Source organism: Canis lupus, chromosome 19 (genome assembly GCF_048164855.1).
Source record: "Canis lupus baileyi chromosome 19, mCanLup2.hap1, whole genome shotgun sequence".
NCBI classification, from domain to species: Eukaryota; Metazoa; Chordata; class Mammalia; order Carnivora; family Canidae; genus Canis; species Canis lupus.
In genome coordinates, this window is record NC_132856.1 from 7,165,312 (window position 1) to 7,189,171 (window position 23,860).

At 51.3% G+C, this 23,860-nt stretch overlaps 2 protein-coding genes across 2 annotated transcripts; both read right to left on the minus strand.

Annotated features, from left to right (window-relative positions):
- Positions 1 to 1,208: 1,208 nt before the first annotated feature.
- Positions 1,209 to 10,248, minus strand: H1-8 (H1.8 linker histone). Its single transcript, XM_072788067.1, has 5 exons — positions 10,226 to 10,248; positions 4,917 to 5,358; positions 2,761 to 3,124; positions 1,899 to 1,960; positions 1,209 to 1,569 (listed from the first exon to the last, which is right to left on the minus strand). Exons 1-5 carry the CDS (start codon positions 10,246 to 10,248, stop codon positions 1,324 to 1,326), a joined length of 1,137 nt encoding a protein of 378 aa, XP_072644168.1. The 3' UTR covers positions 1,209 to 1,323.
- A 4,249-nt stretch (positions 10,249 to 14,497) lies between these two features.
- RHO (rhodopsin) lies at positions 14,498 to 23,860 on the minus strand. Its single transcript, XM_072785052.1, has 5 exons — positions 23,437 to 23,860; positions 21,286 to 21,454; positions 19,840 to 20,005; positions 19,499 to 19,738; positions 14,498 to 18,653 (listed from the first exon to the last, which is right to left on the minus strand). Exons 1-5 carry the CDS (start codon positions 23,795 to 23,797, stop codon positions 18,543 to 18,545), a joined length of 1,047 nt encoding a protein of 348 aa, XP_072641153.1. The 5' UTR covers positions 23,798 to 23,860; the 3' UTR covers positions 14,498 to 18,542.

The window sequence follows — 23,860 nt, forward strand, 5'->3', positions numbered from 1 at the left end:
CTGTACTATACTCCTTCTGTGATGGGAGAGGATAAAAGGTCTAAGTGAGGAGATGCAGTGAGGGGAAGGACACAGACATTGTGACATAACATCAGACTGTTATCAACTTTTCTGATGACGCATCAGAAAGAGGATCACCAGCTTCCAGAGCACGCTTGACCTCAGCGTGAAACCGCGTACAGTGAAACCATGGATATGGGGGCACTACTGGATGTTGCTGTGCATCTGCAATTAGGACAGGATTCGGCAGGGAAGGCCTGTCCCAGTTCCACATGTGTCAGCTGAGGCAGCTCAACTGCAGCTAGAAGTTGGGATTCAGAGGTGGCCCACTCCTCTGGCTGGGGCTGCAAATCAGGGTGCCTCTGTTCCCTTCCACCAGCTGCTTGGGCTTTCCCACAGCATGGTGGTAGAGTTCTAAGAGCAAGTGTCAAAGCAGAAACAAAAATAAATAGTACACACAGGGAGTAGAAGCTGCTAGTCTCCCAAGGTCTGGGCCCAGAAACTGTCTTAATGTCCTTTCCTCTGTATTCTACTGTTCAAGCAATCACAGAGCCCAGATTTAAGGGACAGGGACCTAGACTCCACCTCTCCATGGGAAGAGGATCACAGAGGTTTTTAAAGCACCCTGCACTTCATCTCCCATTACTGTCCCCCCCCCTCATTGGACTTTAGCCACTTGGGCCTTCCCTGAGGCACTTTGAACCTGTCAAGCATGTTCCCACCACAGGGCCTTTGCACATTCTCCTCCTTCTGTTGCTTACAGCAGGGCCTCAGTCAGTAACTATTGTTGAACAGTCCTCTCTGTAGCCAGAGGGCTCTTTCAAAACACACACCACGTTAGGCTCTCTTCCATGCCTGTAACCCTCCCTGCCCCCCAACTGTCTACCTTCCCTTGACCACACCATCACTCACTCTTCTCCCTACCCCATGCTCCTCTCAGAGCCACAAACCCCCTCCTTCCACCACATTGTCCAGCCCCACCTCACATGCTGGGTCCTCTGCCTCATCCATCTCCTGCTCATCCTTTAAGACCAAAAGCCACCTCCTCCAGGAAGCAGTCCCAGATCTCAGGCTGGGTTTAACACCCCTCCCACCCCTGCACCAGCCCTTTATGTTGTACAACCTGTCTCACCCAGGGTAGGAGTTCCTATCTGGGCCCAAACCACAGACGGTAAAAATCCTTGGATCTCAGCCTCCACCCACACCGATTTGTGAGGGGAAAAAAAAGTCTTTATTGATAAATAGTTTACAATGAAATAAATAGAGTGACAGTTTGTTGGGGAATAAAAACTCAGGCAGAACCTCAGTGTCTCCACCCCAGCTCTAGCTCTCAGTCTCTGCCTTCCTACTGGCCAGTTTGGATGAGGAGGACTTGGTGGGCATGCCAGTCCTCCTAGGGCCCCTGGGGGCCTCTGTCTTCCTGGCCAGGTGTTCAGGCAGCATCTTAGACCTGCCACCATTCGGAGGAGCAGCAGCCTTGGCTTTAGGTCCCTCCTTGGCCGCATGGGCAATGACTTCTTTAGGGACACGGTTTTCCTTCTTGGCTGGAGAAGCAGCACCATTCGTGCCCTATAAGAAAGCAAACCAGGAACAAGAAGACAGAGTGGGGCAGGATTGGGCACATAGCATGGAGCTCACAAGAAAAGGGCTGAAATCCCAGTGGGCTCCAAGAGGGTGGAAGTCTGGGGGACTTTGGACAAGAGACCCCATCTCTTACGTGTTAAATGAGGGTGATGATCCTCAGAGCATCGGAGGGCCAGACAGAGGTGAACTGTGCTTTGTACAAAAGCAAATTACCCCCTTCTCCATGGAACCTTCCAGGGGCCGGGTGTGCGACACCCGAGCTCATGCCTGCTCAGCGGGGAGACCCAGACCAGGGGAGTCACACAGACACCCACCTTGGGGATGGTGGATTTTGAATTCCGACTCCCAGCTTTTGTTTTCCTGTGGGTCTCACCACCTGTCAGAGGGCGGGGAGAGCATGTGGGAAGGAGCCCTTTCAGGAGGAGCCGCTGGCCTCCGGGAAGGGAGGACCGGGGCTCCTCACTCTGACGCTTATGGGCTCTGCAGCCTGGGGCAAGTCGGTCAGCCCCTCTTAGCCTGGGTGCCCTGATCTGCATTAGCTGCGGGCAACAGCATCTCTCTCATGGGATGGTTGGGGGATTAACTGGACCGAGGAAGACCATCTCTCAAACTGAGCAAGACACCAGGCAGGCTCTGTGTTCACCTGCACCAAAGACCCCTAACTCGGTTTATTAGTCTCTAGTCTTCTGCCTGCCTTCCACATAGCAGCTGTGATACATTTTAAAATATACCCTGTACCCTAGGCTGTTTCCTGTTCGAAGACCTTCCATGGCTCCTCATTGTCCTCCAGATACATTCCAGGCTCCCAGCTGCCCTTCACAGGCTCCCCTATTTCCCACACTGCACACAGAACTATTTGCATTTCTGTGCATGCCTCTGGGCAAAGCTTTGCACAGGCTGTTGTCCTCCCTGGGACACCTCCTCCAGGAAGCTTCCCCTGACTTCTCTCAGATGAGTCAGGCTCCTTCTCTCTCTAGGCTCCCCCTTCCCTAAACCTACCCTCCCACATCTACCATGAGTTCCCCTACTCTCCAGGTCAAGCCAAGCATTCAGGCACACTTGCTAGATAAGGAACCTCCACTGGAGAGCAGGCCCCTCCCACCCTCCCACCTCATATGCAGTGGCTGCCGCAAACCCCTGTCCCCAGCGCTCCTCTCACCCCACTCACACACCTACCTTGGCTATTCCTCCTGCCTTTGACCTTTGACTTCCCACTGGGCCCCGTGGCCCTGGGAAGGGCCTGCGTGGCCTTGTCTGGCTGTTGGGAGACCTTCCTGGCCTCACTCACTCTTGCCTCTTGGTTTTTGGTCTGGCTGCCTTTCTTGGGAGCCTTCTCCTTGGCTGTACCTGGTTTGGGAGGAGCAGTCCTCGCCTCTCCTGGCTTCCTGGGTCCCCTTTTCACCTTGTCTGGATTGGGAGGGTCCTTCTTTGCCTCCTTTGGCTTCTTGGGGACCTTCTCCTTGCCCTCACCGGGTTTCCTGGGGGCAGTCATGGTGGAGGTCTTCCTGGGTTGAACTTTCCTTTTATGCTTGGGAACCAACTGGTGGAAGAGAAGTTCTCAGTGTCTCATACCCCGGGACCCTACACCCTACACAAGGCTCAGAGAGGAAGGCTTTGTCCAAAAGAGGAGGTAAAGTCGGAGGGGCAGATGCATGACCACTTCCTAAATGCCTGATGCCAAAGACACATTCTGTCCTTGTATTGCTCTTCAAGGGAGGGGTGTTGCTCCTAAATAGGAGCAGAGTGGGGGGGAACCTGAGTCTCCTAGACACACCCTAGGTTCTCTTATGTACAGGCACACCTCCTCCGCCCCACTCTAGCCCTGTGTCTAGAAGTCTCAAAGCCAGGCTCCTGGGAATAAACTGCACAGCACACACTGAGTCCTGACCCCAGTCCTCTGAGATGCTCATCTCTGAATCTCTTTTGACCTCTCACCCCATACCTCTTCCCATTCATTGTGGCTCTGACGCCCCCTCCTTCTCCCACCTAGGCCCTGCCCCCACCTCATGGCTCACACCTCCATAACTCCCTACATCTCCCTTTTGCCTCTCTGGTGGACCTTCCAAGTCAGATAGCTCAGAGTTCACAACTGCCTTTGCAACTCGGCCAAGTGTTCTCTTCTCCCACTGGCCTCAGTCTTCCCATCTTTACAATAGGGCCATCAGGGAGTGGGTGAGAGGCAGGGCAATTCGAGAGCCCCGCGCAAACAAGTGGTCTCTGTCCTGCTAGAGCCCACCTCTAATGATGTTGCTCCCTCTACCCCCAAAATCTCATGGCTTCCTATTACCATCAAGACCAGAAACCACCCCTGCTCCTAGCACACATGTGTGCACGTGTGTGCACACGTGCGCGCGCGCACACACACACACACACACACACACACACACACACACACTCGTAGCTCTATGACACTTCAGGCTCCTTCCCTGTCTCCCCTCCCTTCAGCCCTCTTTCCTGGCTGGCTCTCAGGCCCTAGAGCCTAACCCAGCCATGAGCACCCCCAGTGCCTACCTCCTCAACTCTCCTTGACCCCACCCTGTGCATCTGGCCTTGCCATAGCTGTGTCCAGCTCTGGCCCCTGCCTGGGAGTTCTACGAGGACAGAGCTGTCCTCAGCCACCTGGTTACCATGGGGACTGGAACATGGCAGTTGAGAAAGTTCCACAGTGTTCTACGGTTACTGTCAGAGCAACTGCCACGTGCCAGGGCCCAGCAATGCCAAGACAGACCCTGGGTCCCTGAGATTTCCCTGATGGCAGCTGGCAGTCACAATGCTGGGGTTCAATTTTGTGCCCAATCTGCCCTCAGCTCTAGGTGGCCCTGAATGCCTCCCTTCCGGGACCCTCCCCTTGGAAAGGGGAGGATGTTGTGGCTCTGGGAGGTGCCAGCCCTGGTTTGGAGACCCGGGGTTTGGAGCCAGAGGGCACGAGGTGCAAACCCAACTGTGACCTTCTAGACCTCCTGGTTGGGTGTGCCTTGTCCGTTGTGAAGAGTTCCAGGGAGCTGCTGTGGGCACTCGGGACCCAGAAGTGAGCACACTGGACACAGTCCCTGGTCACTGAACACACGTGACAGGGATGAAAGTGGGCACAGCCGGGGAACTGGGCCCCTGCAGGGTCTCAGGCGAGGCACACCGCTAAGCTCCCTGGAGGAGAGGGCATCTCCAAGAAGACACAAGGAAGACAGGGAGAGAAGGTGGGGAAAGAAAAGCCTCTGGGCAGGGGCCAGCACCCAGGGCCCGGGGAGGAGTCGGGAGGGAGGTTCCCACTCTGGGGCCCAGTCTCTCCCGCCCTGGCCTCCCCCAGCCCCACTGTCCAGCCCAAGCAGGCTCACTTTGAAGCTGCCGGTGGCCCCCTTGGCCTTGGAGTTGGTGGGCCTGACAAGGAGGCCGCGGTGCATGCCAGTGGCCAGGGCCTGCTTCAGCAGGTACTTGAGCCGGATGACATCCACCGTCGGGTACTTCTGCAGGATGTAAACCTTGATGGCGGCCACCGAGGTGCCCCGGCGCTGCTCGCCCGCCTGCAGCGCCTCCAGAACCATGCGCAGCACGGGCGGGTGACGGCGCCCCACTCTGCCGACGCCGCGGCTCGGGCCTGCGGATGGACGCGGCGTCACCCGGAGCCCAGACAGCCCTCGGGCCCCATCAACAACAGACACGCCCGGCAAAGCACCTGCTGGGCACCTGCTGGGCACCTGCTGGGCACCGGGGCTGGGGGGCAGCAGGTCTGGGGGATCGAGCCCACCCCAGGTGGGCGCCCGAGGGGAGGACAGCACGCTGTCGGCCGCGGTCCCCAGCGAGGGTTTAGGGCCGGGCACACACCAGGGGCTCCATAAAGATTCACTGAAAGAATTAAATGGTCCTTTTAGAAAACAAAATAAATCAGGCCAGTTGTCTAAATCTAACTACCGTAGTTTACAGGAAATCCAGGGGCTGGCGAGAGGGCCATGGAGAGGAAATTAGCAAAATCCAGACTGTGAGGAGCGCTCCAGGACACACAGCCCAGCTTCTTCTACAAATAAACAAGGAGGAAAAGAAAAAGTGGGAAGGGGCCCTACGGATGAAAGAGACTGCGGAGCCCTTTCAACCAGATGCAACGTGGAATCCTTGGCTCAAACTCAGAACAGGACTTATACCAACTAGTGGTGGTGTGTGTGTGTGTGTGTCGGGGGTGCAACCAGATAAATGTGAACGTTGGAAATGTTTGGTGATATTAAGGATGATGTTTTTTCAGGTTTGCTGATGGCATGGTAGTTATTTGCAAGAGGCTCTTATCTTTTAAAGGTAACTATTGAAGGCAACAGAAGCAAAAATCAACTATTGGGATCACATCAAACTAAAAGGTTTGCACAGTGAAGGAAATCATCACAGAAGGGAAAGGCAGCCTACTGGATGGGAGAAGGTATTTGCAAATGCTGTATTCTACAAGGGGTTAATATCCAAAATATATAAAGAACTCCTATAACTCAATAACCAAAAACACCAGTCTGAATAAAATATGCACAGAGGATTTGAATAGACATTTCTCCAATGACAGATCACCAAGAGGCACATGAAAAGATGCTCAACATCATTCATCACCAGGGAAATACAAATCACAACCACAATGAGATAGCACCTCACACCTGTCAGAAGGCCTAAAATTAAAAAAGACAAGAAATAGCAACACCTGGGTGGCTCTGCAGTTAAGGGTCTCTTAATCTCAGCTTTGGTCTTGATCTCAGGGTTATGAGTTCAAGCCCTGTGTTGGGTTCTATGCTGGGCATGAAGCCTACTTTAAGAAAAATAATAAGATTAAAATAACAAATATTGGTGAGGCTGTGGAGAAAAGGGAACCCTTGTGTACTGTTGGTGAGAATGTAAATTGATGCAACCACTCTGGAAAATATGGAGGTTCCTCAAAATTTAAAAATAGAGCTACCCTACTGTTGAGCAGTTCTACTTCTACATATTTACCTGAAGAAAACAAAAGTTCTAATTCAAAAAGATATATGCACCCCCCCATGTTCATTGCAATATTATTTACAATAGTCAAGATATGGAAGCAGCTCATGTCCATGAAGAGATGAATGGATAAAGATGACATGGTATGTGGATTCAGTGGAATATTACTCAGCCCTAATCTTGGCATTTGCAACAACATAGGATAGACCTAGAAGGTATTAGGCTAAGTGAAATAAGACAGAAAGAAAAGACTGATTTCACTTGTATAGGGTAACTACACTTAATAATGGTAAACATTTTGTAACATATACAAATAACAAATAACACACGGGATGCCTGAGTGGCTCAGGTCATGATCCAAGAGTCCTGGGATTGAGTCCCACATCAAGTTCCCCACAGGGAGCCTACTTCTCCCTCTGCCTGTGTCTCTCCTTCTCTCTCTGGGTCTGTCATGAATAAATAAAATCTTTAAAAACAATACAAAACAAAAAACAAAATACCAAAATACTAAAATATAAATATTGTATATGAATTACAATATTAATTATATGTATACTAAATATAATATTGTATATGAATTAAAAATAGTTTAAAAAAACAAAGATGGGGCACCTGGGTGTCTCAGGCAATGAAGCATCCGACTCCTGATTTTGGCTCAGGTCATGATCTCAGGGTTGTGAGATCGAGCCCCATGTTTGGCTCTGTGCTGGGCATGGAGCCTGCTTGGGATTCTTTCTCTCCCTCTGCTTTTTGCCTCTCTGCACCTTCCCTGCTCCTCTCTTACAAAAATATAAGAACTAAAAATTTAAAAACCAAGATAAATGAGGGACTATTTATAGGTGAAATGATAAGCCTGGCATTTGCTTTGAAATAACACAGTGGGTGAAATAAGACTAGTTAGGATCTGATAAGTGTTAAAGCTGGATGATGGGTGCATAGGGAAGGGAGTGTGTGTGTGTGTGTGTGTGTGTGTGTGTGTGTGTTGGGGGGGCGGTCAATATACCACTCAGTCTACTTTTGCATGCATTTGGAAGCTTTCATACATAAAAAGTTACAAAAGAATCACTCCTGGGTGTGTATACTCAAGAGAAATAAAAACATATGTTCAAATGAAGATTTGTACACAAATGTTCATAACAGCATTGTTTATAATAGCCAAAAGTAGAAACCCAAATGTCCATAAACTAATGAATTGGATAAACAGAACATGGATTAGCCGTAAAATGGAAAATCATCCAGCAAAAAGAAAAAATGAAATACATCCTTGAAAACACGCTGGGAGGATGCCTGGGTGGCTCAGTGGTTGGGCATCTACCCTTGCCTCAGGTCATGATCCCAGAGTCTCAGGATCAAATCCCACATCAGGCTCCCCGCAGGGAGCCTGCTTCTCCCTCTTCCTGTGTCTCTGTGTGTGTGTGTCTCTCATGAATAAATAAATAAAATCTTTAAAAATAATAAAACATGCTGGTACAAGAAGTCAGTCACAAAGTCACATGTTGTAGGATGTCATTTACACAAAATGTCCTGAATGGCTAATAATAGACAAAAAGTAGATTAATGGTTGTGGGGTGGGGGGTGGGAGTGGGGGTGTGGATCGTGGGTGGGAAAGGGCAGAGACTGTAAGGGGTACAGGTTTTCTTTTGGAGGATGAAACTATTCTAACTCCACTATTGCCTGTGGTGATGGATACACAGCTGTGAATATACTAATAGCCATAGTATCCTTTAATGGGTGAATTGTCTCATATGTAAATTGTTGAGATCTCAATTATTTGTTTTTGTTTTTTTAAGTTGCAAAAGAAAATAGGATCAAGGGGTGAGAAGCCGTCAGTCACTAAAGACACATAAAAGTGGTCTAAATATCAAAGACCTAATTTAAGTGTGGTGATTAGAAATGTTGGCTTCTGATCAATTTGCAAAAATTAAAGACTTTTAAAAAGGAATCAATTGGCTCATATATATATATGAGTGTGTATGTTTATATATACATATAGGTTTTAATTTACTTGAGAGAGAAAGAACACACATGAAAGCTGGGGGGAGCGGCAGAGAGAGAAGCAAGCTCTCCACTGAGCAGGGAACCCAACGTGAGGATCTATCCCAGGACCCCAGAGATCATGACCTGAGCTGAGGGCAGCTGCTTAAGCACTGGAGCCACTCAGGTGACCCAAATACACACACACACACACACACACACACACACACATATATTTAAAAAACACACACACATTTTAAAGTAGAAAAAAAAAAAAAAAAGCAAAAACTTGTAGAGACCTAATCCAATTCAACTATTGCTGCCTCCTGACCAGGAAGAGCTCCATGTCTGGGAATACTCGTTTTGGGGCCAGAGCTCTTGAATGTGTGGAATCCCTCGTCAGCCACATCCAGGACCTTGGGAGTTTCACTCTCCTTTCTGGGCCTCAATCTTCCCATCTGTACAGTGGGGATGGAGTCTCTAAAGAAATCTGCACACTCCCAACTGCAGCGTCCTCTGGCCTGGCTTATGATGACAGTTCTAACCACCCCCCTCCCTCCCCCAAGCCAGGCCCTGTCCCAGGGAGCCACCCCAAATCTCCTGCCTCCTCGGGGTTCCTACAGCTGAATTCAGTCCTCCTCCTGCATTATTCAATGCCTGCTGTATCTCAGCATGACCAGAACAGAACTCACAGCTCCCCCAAACTTGCCCTCCACCCTCTCTCCCACGAATGGCACCCACTATATCTACCCAGACCCCCACGCAAGAACCTGGAGGACACCCTGGACCTCCCATCGCCTTCACCACCACACCACTCCACCCTTTCTTCATGGGTTTCTCCCCCCTCTATCCCGAGGGCCCCAATCTCCTTCCCTCTGCACCTCACCTCCCTCACCTCCCCACTGTCCTCAGCATAAGGGCCCAGCTGGAGACTTGGAGGCTCAGTGTGGCAGGCCCTGCCCCTCCCCCTTCCTGCCCTGCCACTCTGCCCCTGGCCAGGGTGGGGCGGCCTGGGACTCCCTGGATGCTTCCCCCAGCCCCCTTGCTCCTGGGCCTCTGCTGATGCTCTTCCCTTGCCTGGGTGGCCTCTGTCCCCTGTGGGCACTCCGGTAGCTCTCACTTATCCTTCCAGGCCCACGCAGCACTGGGATTTGGACACCTGCCCTGACTTCCCAAGCCAGAGTGAGGAACTCTGCCCCAGGCTTCAAAGCACCTGGAACCCACCCTCCAACTTTTCCTCTGAAGGAGCCTTTAGTCACACTCAGAACACTGCTCCTACTGTACCCTCCTTCTCCTGGGTGAGGCTTAACTCTCCTTCAGGGGTTACCTCCTCCAGAAAGCTTTCCTTGACCTCCTGGAATGGGTAGTGGCTCCTCTGGATTCCTACAGCCCTCTGGATTCCCGACAGTAAAGCACATGCCAACATTATCAAATGGCATCTATAAATAAAGCAGTCTTGCCCTTCAGACTGGGAGCTCCTGGAGGAAATGAACGGATCTATCTATATCCAGAGAAACCCTGAGGCATTGTTTGTGGACTGAAAATTGGGATACAGCCTTAAATCCAAGGCCCAGCCTTATATCAAATGCTTGCTCTTTGTTGCTAAACCTCCAACTAGCTGCTCTGCAGCCGCCAGCCCTCCCCTGACAGGAAATGGGCTCCAGCTGGGGAAGCCCACTCTGCCCTCTCCCACTGAGCTGGGCCAACCTCAGAACCCAGACCGGACCTGGCCCCTGCCATCTCAGGCATCGGCTCTTCTGTCCAATGAGCATGTGAACTCAATGGCCTGTGGGATGGGTGCTGGGGCCAGGCAGGCTGAGGACGCTGGGTGGCACAGGGAGGTTCCAGGACACCCAGGGAATAGGCTCCTGAGGAGCTGCCTCCTTTGCCTACCTGGCTTTTCAGACCCAGACACCACGGATGACCCCTCTGTAGAGGTTGAAGAGGTTGAGGAGGTTGAGATGTCACTGGAGGCAATGCTCCCAGGAGCCATTGCACAGGCAGATGCAGACACAGATGCAGATGGTCAGACCCCTTCCCAAGGCGTGAGACTTGCACGCCTGCCCATCCTCTTATATATCAGCAGCCCAGCCGCATCACTCCAATTAGCCTCTGATTGGGCTGGGAGGCTCTGAGCTGCTGATTGGGGCAAGGGGCCTGGGATGGGCACTGCAACCCGCCTTGTGTGCTGATACACCAGCCTGGCCACCCACTCCTCTGTGACCTTGGGTGAGTCAATTGATTTCACTAGGTCTCAGGCCCATGGCAAAATGATGGGTGCTGAGATGTTTGATCCCTCCTGTGCCCTTTGCCCCCACAGGGCCTGGAGATGCTGATGGGAAACTAGGCACACCTGGGTTGTGGCCTCCAATCCCACCTGCCCCAATGCCACTCCTGTTCCCAGGCTGACCTTGGTTTCTCAAGAAGTGGCAACTGAAGGCAGGCTGCTGGGGTTTTCCAGGAGCAGACACCCCAGATTAACCTGTGACCTCCTTTTGTTTTGCTTTATAAGAAAAAAGTTTGAAGGGATGAATGAGCAATTTTTACTTTTTAAAAAACTATTTTATTTATTTTTTTAGAGAGACAGCAAGAACACACACGAGCAGGGAGGAGAGGCAGAGAGAGAGGGAAAAGCAGACTCCCCTGATGTGGGGCTCCATCCCAGGACCCTGGGATCATGACCTGAGCTGAAGGCAGACGCTTAACTGACCGAGCCACCCAGGCAACTTGAATGAGCAATTTTTAAGTAAGCTTACCTAGCAAAAATCTCCATAAATTAGTAAAAAGGACAAAGAATATGAATAGATAATTCACCAGGAAGGCTGAAAACACAAGAAAATATTCTCAACCTCCTTAGCGTTCAGGAAAATTCACACTGAAACAGTGATAAGATACTATTTTCCCATCAAATTAACTAAAATTGAAAGCAGTGTAGGCAGGGATGCAGGGAGCCCGGCCCTCAGGGCTTCCCCCAGGGAGGTAAATTGGGGTGCAGCCTGCTTTGAAAAGGTATTTCCTTGAACTCAGCAACTTTACTTCTCTGCCCTAGGAATGCATTAGTCAGAAAAGAAACAATTGATGCATTATCTGGAAAAGAAAAAAACGAGAGAGAGAACTAACTTCCAAATGAATCCCTCAAGGCTTGGCTGAACTACTGCATCGTGCAGAATAGTGTGCAGCCATTTGAAGTGTGAGGTGAATTAAACCAAACAGGAGGTGGTACTTCACACCTGGTAGAATGACAGATATTTAGCTGTCTACCGATGCTGGGTGTCCAGAACGTAAAGAAACACATAGCTGCTGGGAGAGTAAGCTGGAAGCCACTCTAGAAAGCAGTGCAGTGACATCTAATAGAACTAAAGACAGATTTGTGCCACATCGCACCCATAGCACTCTGGGGATAAATATGAGAGAAACTCTTACACTGATAGACAAGGATGCTCACTGCAATCCCACCAAAAATTCAAAACAACCTAAATACCCACCAGGAGAAAAGTGGACAAATACACTGTGTTCTAGTCACATGGTGGTGTAGTATACAGCAGTGAAAATGAGTGAACCAGAGCGGCACCTGGTTGGCTCAGTCAGTGGAGCATGCAGTGCTTGCTCTTGGGGTCATGAGTTCAAGCCTCATATTGGGTGTGGAGTCCACTTTAAGTAAATAAACTAATTAGGGGGGTGGAGTGGAAGGAGGTGGATGTGAAAATAAAGATCTTTTATCTCTTCCAAAAAAATAAAATAATTTTCAAAATGAAAATGAATGAACCCAGAATGTGTCTGTGGAATATGCTGCCCCCTTCTCCTTTTTTTTTTTTTTTTAAGATTTTATTTATTTATTCATGACAGACAGAGAGAGAGAGAGAGAGGCAGAGGCACAGGCAGAGGGAGAAGCAGGCTCCACGGAAGGAGCCTGATGTGGGACCCAATCCCAGGACTCCAGGATCAGGCCCTGGGCCGAAGGCAGGCGCTAAACCACTGAGCCACCCAGGGATCCCTGCTCCCCCCCTTCTGAGAAGAGAGAATGCATGTGTGAGTGTGCGTATGTGTGGGTGTACGCACATGTGTTTGTGTATAAGTGAAGGCACAGAAGAAGGTCTGAAAGGATTCATACCAAGGTAATAGCAGTGCTTACCTCTGAGGAGGATGTAGGATTTGGAGGGGACAGGTTCAAACAGATCTGCATTCTTCTCCTGGTAGTCTCTTTATTGTTGGGATTTTTCCAGGGGACTCTCCATGACCAGATGTCTGGATTGAGGGAGGTGGTGGCCATCAAAGTGTTCTAAAGTGAAATCAGATATCGCTCCCCCGCCTAGCACCCTTCATAGCTCCCCACTGCCTGTAAGTGGAAGCTTGACCTCTTGAATCTGCCTTATGGACCCCCTTTCTCCCTGGAACCTCACAGTCAACCACTGTGGCTCTTGGAATGGGCTAGATGCTAACAGCTGGGCTCTCTTTCTCCTTTGTGTTTCTTTTATGTGTGTGTTAGATGGATGCAAAAATAGCCCCAATTTCTCACCCCTGCCTGTCCATATCCATGTCCATTTGCATGAAACTTTCCAGCTCCTCTCATACTCCTTGTGACTTGCTTTGATCAACAGAATATGGTGGAAGTTCCATGTGAACAAGCCCTGGCTAGCCTGCTCGATGTTCAGAGGCCCACAGCATGGTCACTCCTGTCACCCAGCCCACAGCTGGTCCACCAGCCAAACCTCCAGTTGACCACAGATGTTTTCATGAGCCCAGCAGAGTTTGACCAAGCTGAGTCCAAATCAGAAGTCCAACCACTTGGTTGACCCACAGAATCACAAGCAACAATACATGATGTGTTGTTATAAGCCATCAGGTTTGCAGGTTGTTTGTCATGCAGCATAAGTTAACTGATAGAGTCTACCTACAAGGCCTTTCTTTACCCTCACTCACCTTCTCTGTATGGTTTTCCATTCATCCTTTTGGACTCAGTAGAGCTCTGAAAAGCCCCCCACCAACCCCTTAGGAGGTGAGGACCCCCTCCACTGGTTCCAGCAGCCCTCAGGACCTCTAGCACCCTGAGTTACAGCTCTCCCACACTAGCCCCTGAGTTTTGGAGGGCCCCAGGGGTGGGCAGGGCTGTGTCTGTCTTGTGCCTAGTACAGTGCCTTGGCACACAGTAGGCACTCAGCACCCACTGCTGTGAAACTCCAGTGCCAGAGCCCAGCCTGGCCGAGCAGAAGAAGGCCTGAGAACCATCTGCAGGAACCATGTTAGAGCAGGAAACAAGATGAGGCAAAGAGGCACATGGTGCTGGCACAAACAGGGGCAGCAATTTTGATCACATTGTGGGGAATTTCCAAGAATTGAGAAATAGAGAAAGACTCAAAGATACAAACATTCCCACGAGCTTCATATGAAACCCTGCTCCTGGGCTGTGCCAGGATAGAGCTTTGCATTTGGAGGAAAGAAGTTCTAAAATGTGCTGCAGATCTAAAAATTCTTCTAGAGGATTGCCTTTTTACAGGGAAATGATAAGTGTGAGGATCAGACTGCTGGAGAGAAGAAGGGCTGCTCAGTGCACTTATGTGACTCCTACTGAGACCGGTAGGGGATTTAAGTCCTGCTGACAACTGTTTTACCATCGTCAAACATAGAGTGGGGGGTCTCCTCCAGGTGAACTTTCTCATAGGTCTAAAGATTACAGTTCTACTTTTTGGAGCAGCAATAAGGTGTTTGTTTTGTGTAACGCTAGCCCCATGTATTTGTGGGCATTTGTGACTTTAGTCAATAAATGCATAGAAGGCAGGGCAGAAATAGTAATAGCCATCATGTTCTATGTCCATGTTTTATATTCACTATTTTATTTATACATGAAGAAGCTAAAGTTCAGAGAGGACCTGGGCTGGAACCCAGAAACCCTCCATGTTAGTGAAGAAACCAGCTTATAACTCCAAAACAACAGCGGTTGAAACAAAAAAACCCCATGAAATCATTCTCTCATGAGACTCTTCAAGTGTAAGTTGTGGAGGGTGGGAAGGCAGCATGGGAGATCCAGCCAGGCTCCTTCTTGCTTGATGCTATGCTGTTCTCTGCCCACAGATTCCCCCTCAGGACACAAGATAGCTGTTGTGGCTCTGGTCATCATGACCACACTCCAGCCATTAGACAGGAAACAAGAGAAGGGGAAGATGCCTCCATTCTCTGAAACGTGCAACCCAGAACTGCACATACCATTTCCGGTTATACCCCCTCGGCCAGACCTTAATGTCATGCCACTGCAGATGCAAGGGAAGTGGGGGGAGATGCAGTCCTGTGCTGAGTGAGTGGCTAGGAGCCCAGCTAGAACTTGGAGTGATATTACTAAAAGAAGGAAAGGAAATGAGTATCGGGGGCTGTTAGCACTTGCTTCCACCTCTTCTGAGGCTCCTCCATTATTTTAATCTCTTGACCACCGCACCAGGGGCTGCTCCTTTGAACTTGGTTCACAATTCTGGGAAGGAAACTCACATTTATTGAGTGCCTACTGTGCACTGCAGTTTTCATAGCAATAATCTCATCAGTCTCTATAGACAATTCTACCAACTGGGATGAGTCTCCTTTTTAAAGTGGAGAGGCCTGAGACCTAATTAGGTTGGGGGACATAGTCTGAGGTTGCATGGCTGGGAAGAGCACCCACTGCCTCTCTGGGAGCACCCTGGGGGGGCAGGAGTGCATGTCTCTGCTGGGGGGCATGGGGTAGGCTGCCATCAGGTTTTGCTGACTTGGTGGTGCTGGAGTGGGAGGGTTGGTTCAACACTCTCTCCTCCAAGAGGCAAGATCGAGGTGAGAGAGTTCTGTGTCCTTGAGGCTGACCAGGTCACAGACCAGAGACTTGCTCCCTCCCATCCATCTCTGAGTCCTCTGCGCACCCTGGCCTGGGGTCTGCTTCCTTACACTGGGTTGAGTGGATAGATATGAGAGTATACAACAGGCATTCCATAAACCTGATGCTACCTGGAGCCTGGAGATGACGTGGGTCACACCCTCAACCCAACCTAACCTAAGTCGGCAGCTCTTTGCCTTTATACATGGCAAGTGCCCCAAAGTGGCTGTCACATCAATTATAAATTAAAAAGGGAAAGAGAATTTTCTCTCTACCAGGAAAAAAGAGACTTTTCTGGTTTGAGAGTAAATTATTTTCTCTGGATGTGAGGCTGAAACGAGCATATCGTTTCTCAGAATAAGTGGGCTGAGGTGGGGCAGTGAGGACACAGGGCTGCCGGCCACTGTCCCTTCCACTGCCACGCCTGCCCAACACCCTTGACATGGAGAGTGAGATCTGGGGGACCAGCCGTGGGAATCTTCTCCTTGGCATCCACACTGTGGGAAGGAGGCCTGGTGGAGCCGGACATCACCCACTTCGTGGCCAGCCCCTCTGGGCCACTGTTAGCTCTGCCCACCCTGTCTCCTGCCCTCCTCCTTTTGGCAGCCATACCCCCCAGGTATTTTTTGGGCTCCTTCCAGTCCCCACCCTCACTCAGACCATTTGGTTTATTTACAGCTGGGGGGATGATCAGGTGACTAGGCCTGGCCAATCAGAGGATGAATCCCCCTTGTAGCCTGGTGATGGGTTTTGGGGTGAACAGCTGACCCTGGCCTGGCCAATCAGAGGATGAATCCCCCTTGTAGCCTGGTGATGGGTTTGGGGGTGACCAGCTGACCCTTGCTGGCCAATCAGAGGACAAATCCCCCTTCTAGCCTGGTGATGGGTTTAGAGGTGACCAGCTGACCCTGGCTTGGCCAATAAGAGACCTACCCAGGGAGCTTTGCCAGAACTGTGAGGAAAGAGCAGTTGACTTTGTGAGCTGCTTCCCGAGCCTAGGACTTGCTGGTAGCCCTTTCATGCCACCTCTTGGGAACAGTCAGCCTATGTGTGGAGCCAACACAGAGAAAAGCATAGCCAGAAGGGGAGATACAGAAGTCTGATAACATCTGAGTGCCTGCATCCAGCTGTGCCTGAAGCCCTGAGCTTTTTGTTTACAGAAGCCAATAATTTCTTCCTTTTGCTTCAGCCCTATTGGTTTAGAGTTCCTGCGACTTGTAGCTGAAGAAATCCTGACTGACATCCACTTAGGGAGGCAGAGTAAAGAGGGGTCACAGTAAAGAGCCCAGCTATTACCTGCTCCAGCCCCACCATGACACTGAGGACCTTCCATCTCAGGCTCCAGCCACCCTTTCCCACCTTGGAGGTTGAGGGTAACTCTTAGGCCTATATCTCCATCCTTGTTCCCCTTGCAGATGATGTTCTCTCCATAAGGCCTCCTTCAGACTGAGGCCCAGGAATGTCAGAAGTCTCCCACTAGCTGCAGTGCGCCAGGATGTAGGCTGGCCACATGAAGCTTGCAGTCCTCTTAAGCTCAGTGTAAGATTCCCCTTTTGCAGATAAGGAGATGCAGAGAGATGACAACTTGCTTGCAGTTTCACAGGCCACCTGGGTCTCTGTGACTCCAAAGTTGGGACTTTTCTCATGCCCAGGTCTGCTCCCTCTACCCCGCACCCCCAGGGGGCTCTGCCGGTTGCCCAAACCCAGCATCCTGGGGGTCAGGATCAGGTGGATGCTGCCCAATTTCAGTCCATCCTGCAGATAAAGAGCTTGAGAGCAACAAAAACCACCACCCTTAACACCAAGTATAGGAGCTGAGCTTTTAATGCCCCAATTTGCTTAGTCTCCAGGCTGAGCCAGGGAGAGCTAGAGCTTCGTGTTTTGGTTATGGGGGGGGGGGGGGCAGTTATGTAGGCAGCTCGATTCAGATGCCCAGAGTTCTGGCCAGCTTTGCACCAAGGACTCTCCAGAATGGAGAATGGAGTGGAGCTATTAAGACGGGCTCACCCAGCAAAGGAGCTGGAATCTGGGACCTGTGAACATCCCTAGGGAAGGTGAGTCCATCTGAATTTCCTACTTTTTGTTTCTAAGCTCTTTGAGACAAGGGTGACACTGGGGAATCAGCTCTTCATTAAATGTAGGCAGGTAAATATGGCTTCTAGAAGCTCCAAGCTGGCCCAGAGTTGCTGTGGCCTAGCTGCTGGGCAGGAGAGTGGGTGGTTTGCAGAAGCTGAAAGAAAGGCTTGTTTCTCCCTAGGCCGTATTGGGAAGGGGAAGCACCGGGCCTGCAGCTCCATGCCAGAGGTGAGACGCTGGGCCTTGGTCCAGACCCCAGTGCCCTGACATTTTTTCAATCCTGATGACTGCGTTTTGTGTTCCCTTGACTGTCCCTCCCTGCTGCCCAGCCATCAGCCCTGGTCTGGCCTTGACTCCTGGCTAATATTAAAAATTCTGCTCAGGCTGTATGCTCAGGGCTTTGCCCGATCTCAAAATGGTCACTATCAAGAGGAGATGATCATATTAATTAATTATATTGATATTCATAATGTTAACTACAATCTGTACAGCTCTTTACCATTTACAAAGTGCTCACACATGCACACACACTGGCACACACAAACACACACACACACAAAATCTTGTTTGATCTTTCACAGCAGCCATGTGTTGGCAGGGCCAGGGATTTGGGATTTCCATTTTTCAGGGAAAGAAAGTGTTTCCCAGGGAGGGAAACAACTGCTCAGGGTCATCAGCTGAGGGTGAGCTGCTGCTGCTAAGGTGTTTTCAGAGGATAGATATGCTCTCCCAGCCCACTCATTCCTCCATTCATTCCTCCATTCGTTCCTTCCCTCATCCACCTAGCATTTATTAAGCACCTACTGTGTGCCCCACTCTGTGCTAGACACTTATCCCTAAGCTGGGACACTTTTCCAGAGAGCAAGAGTTCTTGTGTTCCTGAGAGATGAGTTGGGGGGAGGAGGGGCAGAGATCCCACTGGCCCCTGGGAACTCGACTCCAGATGGAGCAAGCATCCTTGCCGAGTGGGGAGCCTCATCTTCTCTCATTAATTCTTTTTTTGTTTGTTTTCCAAACTCAGGGAGACTCTGTAACCTGGTTCTGACAGGACTGACTCCTGTGGGGCAGCTGTGGCTGGGGGTAGGTGTAGGGAATGGGAGACTCCTACAATCGGCCGTAGAGTCCTTGGCAGGGCTTAGGCCGGTGCCACCTGGCTGGTCTCCGTCTTGGAGGCGCTGGCAGAGGCCTCGTCGTCACCCAGTGGGTTCTTGCCACAGCAGAGGGTGGTGATCATGCAGTTCCGGAACTGGAAGGCAAGGGATATGAGTCAGGGTCAGGGTCCACTAAAAGTGTGTGTAGCAAACTGGGGTGGTTGGCAAAATTTGCCTCCAACCCCTTCCCTGCTTCTGGCACTCACAGGGTTCCACTGCCCTCTGGCTTCCTGGAGGGAACTTAGTAAAGCACATGTGGCCCCCCCGCCCAGAGATGCCAGGGACTGAACCCAAGGGGGTGTTGCTACTGCTGACATTCCGTGATGCCCTCTGTGTGCCAAGGGCTGTCTGTAAGTATCTTATTTAGCCCTAGAGTTTGGGATTTTGCCCTCTCTAGGCATGAAGGCACTGAAGGCCAGAGAAGGGAAGTGACTTGCCCAAGGGTCACAAAGCTAGAAAATAAGAACTGAGATTTGAACCTGATATGCCTAGCTCCAGAGACCATGTTTTCCCCACTGGATCATGTATTCTGCAGAGAAGTCACTGGTTGATGTTAAAGAACTGCTTTATCCCTTCATCCCTCAGATTAAGACTTAGCTCCTTGTTCAGCTTTGTGGAAAATGGCATCCCATTCCCAGGCTTAGGACTTAGTCTATCTGACTTTTAAAGTGGGCCTCCAGAACCATCTGGCCTGGCGCATCTCATCCTTGAGCCAGTCTCAGAGACACCTGGAGGGCTTGTTAGAAATGCAAATTCCTGGGCCTACCGCGAGCTTCTGATTCAGCAGGAATCTGCATTTCTCCCATATGACCGATGCCCTGGGGGATGCCAGTTTCGCTGCCTGGTTTTGCCAGTGGAATGACTGAGGACACGGCTTGTCCTCCACAGGCAGTGCCTGAAGCCTGGGGCCCCTGGACCCGCCTGTCCCGCCAGCAGGCACCTGCTTGTTCATCATGATATAGATGACAGGGTTGTAGATGGAGGAGGACTTGGCGAAGAACGCTGGGAGGGTCATGAAGATGGGGCCAAAGTCGGAGCCCTGGTGGGTGAAGATGTAGAATGCCACACTGGCATAGGGCACCCAGCAGATCAGGAAAGCGATGACCATGATGATGACCATGCGGGTGACCTCCTTTTCAGCCTTCTGGGTGGTGGCCGATTCCTGCTGCTGGGCAGCTGCCTGCAAGGATATAGGGCCTGCTATCCAGACTCCTTTGGGACAGGAGCCGGGCTCAACCCAACCAGCACATGTGTCCCCAGCACCCAGCACAAGGATCATACCTCCTTGACTGTGAAGACGAGCTGTCCATAGCAGAAGAATATGACAATCATGGGGATGGCGAAGTGGACCACGAACATGTAGATGACGAAGGACTCATTGTTGATTTCTGGCTTGAGTGTGTAGTAGTCGATCCCACATGAGCACTGCATGCCCTCTGGGATGTACCTGAGCACCAGAGGGGAGTGAGACAGGAGAGGGTGTAAGGGAGACCCACGCGTGAAGGACCTGGGAACAGGCTGCAGTCGACCAGAACCCTGGCTCTGCCAACACACCTGCTGTGTGGCTGGTCTTGCTCTGGGCCTGCTTTCCCTCTCTGTAAAATGGGTATGATAAAATATCTGCTTGGCTACATGACTGTGAGGATTAAATCAACGGAGATGAGAGATTCAAATGCCCTTTGTGAAAACAATGTGCTTTGGTTGTACGGAGGCTGTGGTATCACAAGATGGCCCAGTCTCTCACCTAGCAGAGCCTATACACTGCTGACCTGCGTTGTGTTTCCTCACCAGACACGCTGCTCCCAATGGCCAGAGACTAGGCCTCAGGCTCTGCAAGGCAGAGGTTGGTGAGAGAAGGAAAAAGCTCCCAAATTCTGTATCGGAGGCAGTTCGTACAAACCAAGTTCTTACTAACAGGGTATAAGTATTTTCTAAGCCAAAGATGGTCACACAGAGTAACTAAGGGATCTTTGCACATTTCCTAGAAACAAGAGGTCAGGATGTTTCAGTCATTTCAGAGGATGATGACAATGGTGTTCATTGGCTGTGTCTGTGTGGATGGGACTGGGCAGGACTGGAAAACATAGGGAAAGAGTCTGGAGGGGGTCGGCTCAGATTCAACAGGAACAAAAATTGACCTTGCAGGCTGAGAGAGGAGGGAGGGGAAGAGAGATTTCCTGGATCCAGAGGGACACCAGGCCTCCAGGAACCCACAGGGTCACCAGTCCAGTTTCCCAAACCACTGTCCTCCTATCTCCCATCTGAGCCCCATTTGGGAATGATGGACTAGAGGCTGGACAGGACCTAGTTCCCAGCCCAGCAGCTACAATGTCACCACCTGCACTAGGCAGGCTCGCCCTCCCTGGGTGCTGAGGCCCAAGGTCAGAGGGAACTGCCTATGGGGCAAAGAGGATTGGAATCTGGCCCTGGCTTAGTTGAGGATTAGGGGCACAGCCAAGGTGAAGGGTTGGGGCGTCTTGGATTCTCCTTGACATGGGGGCTCAGGAGATGGGACCAGCCCCCATAGCAACATTAGGGTCTGATTCTCTCTTCCCTTGCCCTAAACTCCTCCCTTGGGAGAGCTGTCAGGGTGGCCGTTTAGAGTAGGGGACATATAAGCTCGATGCCCAGAACCAGACAGCACCAGGTTTGAGTCCTGGGTGAGGGACCCTACAGAGACCTCCCCCCCGGGGACGGGGACCCTTCTCTTTTGCTCAGTGCCATTACCTGGACCAGCCAGCGAGGGGGGGTGCCGCACAGGCCAGCGCCATGACCCAGGTGAAGGCGACGCCCATGATGGCATGGTTCTCCCCAAAACGGAAGTTGCTCATGGGCTTACACACCACCACGTACCGCTCAATGGCCAGGACCACCAAAGACCACAGGGCAATTTCACCTGCAAGGCAGTCAGGAACTGATCAGTCAACACACCACCTACCTGGACCCCACTGCCTAAGGAGGGAGCACTCCTGGGTGGGAGAGGGCGGCCAGGAAGGCAGCCTGGGGCAGGGCTGGGGCCAGGACTTGGGATGGAGATGGCTTGGACTCTGGGAAGAGGGGTGAAGAACCAGTCTGCGAAGGAGAATGTGCGGAGTAGACCGGGGTGACAGGCAGAGTGCCTGTTGGAGTTGGACATCCTCCCTCCCTCTTAAGCAGTGGCCTCTTCCACCTGGGGAATGAAATAACCTGGGTCTATGGGTCCCGCATCTCAGAGCCAGGAAGCTGGGGAATCATTTGCCCAGAGGAAGAAGCAGAAAAGAATGGGGAAATTTGGGGGTGCCTGGGTGGCTCAGCAGTAGAGCATCTGCCTTTGACTCAGGTTGTGATCCTAGGGTCTGGGGATTGAGTCCCACATTGGGCTCCCTGCATGGAGCCTGCTTCTTCCTCTGCCTGTGTCTCTGCCTCTCTCCCTCTGTGTCTCTCATGAATAAATAAATAAAATCTTAAAAAAAAAGAATGGGGGTATTCAAACATTACCCCAAAACTCAATGGGGAGGTTGGCCATAGACTCTATCAACCAAACCAGGATGTTTCTGAGAGACAAAGTGAACGCTAATAATTATTACTCCAAAATAATAATTGTAAACTGGTGCCAACCTTGCATGGAAGTGCCCACCTGTACATGGTACCTTCTCATCCCTGTCTTCCAGCCTTTTTGTGTGGGGAAGTTCTTCCCCTCTGAAGAAACTCCTTCCATAGGAAGGCATTACATTGTGTGGTGATCTGTAGCTTTGAAAGATGCTTTCGAGGGACGCCTGGGTGGCTCAGTGCTTGAGCATCTGCCTTCAGTTCAGGGCGTGATCCCAGGTCCTGGATCGAGTCCCACATCATCTCCCCACAGGGAGCCTGCTTCTCCCTCTACCTCTGCCTCTGCCTCTCTCTGTGTCTCTCATGAATAAATAAATAAAGTCTTTTAAAAAGAAAAAAAAAGATGATTTCGAATAGTTTCTTTGGAAAAGTGATGAGGGTGCTGGAGAGACAATAGATCCTGTTTAGCAGCTGAGGAAAGTGAGGCCAGGAGAAGGGAAGAAACACATTCAGGGATGTGGCAGGGCAGTGACCAGGGCCTGGGTCTTCCGGCTCAGATCCAGGACTGGCCCCCCTTCTCTGGGACACACAGCCTCTCAGGCAAGCAGGAGAGAGCCCGGGGTGGCTGCAGAGCCTAGCATCAGCCAAAGGACTGCTCTGTCGCCTTGTCTTCTCTTTGCTTCACATGTCCAGGGCGCTGTCTCAGCCCCATTCCCAGGGAATCTCCAGCCATCACTGGGTGTTTGTCACCCTCAATGAACACAGATCACCCAGCTTCAGGCCACGAGACACGGGTGAGACAGGGGTACCACATATAGACAGACCCTTCTCTGCAGGGTCAGATGGATGCCAGTGGGGAGAGACTGAGCACATTGCCCAACACAGGCAGAGTCCAGTGGCTGGAGAACTGATCATCTGTGTGCCATCCTGGGCTGAGAGCTCTGAGCTCAGGGATCCAACCTGTCCACCCCTATCCCCAGTGCCCGGCATTGGTCTGACCAGCACAGGTGCTCCAAGGGAAACAGAACACGGCCCGAGGGGCCAGAGCGATGTGGGGTGGAAACTCCCCACCACAGTGTGGCCCCAGCAAGGCCATTGACTTCTCTCATGCTCAGATTCCTTGATGTAAAGGAAGAGAGCAACAGTGTCCAATGCCTGCCCTCAATAAACAGCCTAGCTTATCATCACTAACAGTGTGTGTTGATCAAGTAGACACTGCTGGTGAACATAGTGGGGAGCAGCCCTCTTAGACACCATCCCCAAGTACGGGCTGTCTCTCCAGATCCCTCCACTCCTCCTGGCTCCCGTATCCCCCCCGCCCCATCCCACCACTGAGACCCCAGCTCATACCGCCCAGTGTGGCAAAGAAGCCCTCCACATTGCATCCTGTGGGCCCGAAGACAAAGTATCCATGCAGAGAGGTGTAGAGGGTGGTGGTGAAGCCACCGAAGACCATGAAGAGGTCAGCCACAGCCAGGTTGAGCAGGATGTAGTTGAGAGGTGTACGCAGCTTCTTGTGCTGGACTGTGACGTAGAGCGTGAGGAAGTTGATGGGGAAGCCGAGCACGATCAGCAGAAACATGTAGGCAGCCAGCATGGAGAACTGCCATGGCTCAGCCAGGTAGTACTGTGGGTACTCGAAGGGGCTGCGCACCACACCCGTCTTGTTGGAGAAGGGCACGTAGAAGTTCGGGCCCTCCGTCCCGTTCATGGCTGCGGTCCTGGCGGCTGCCCCGTGGGTGGCTCAGTCCTAAGAGTGCTGCTGAGGCCTGAG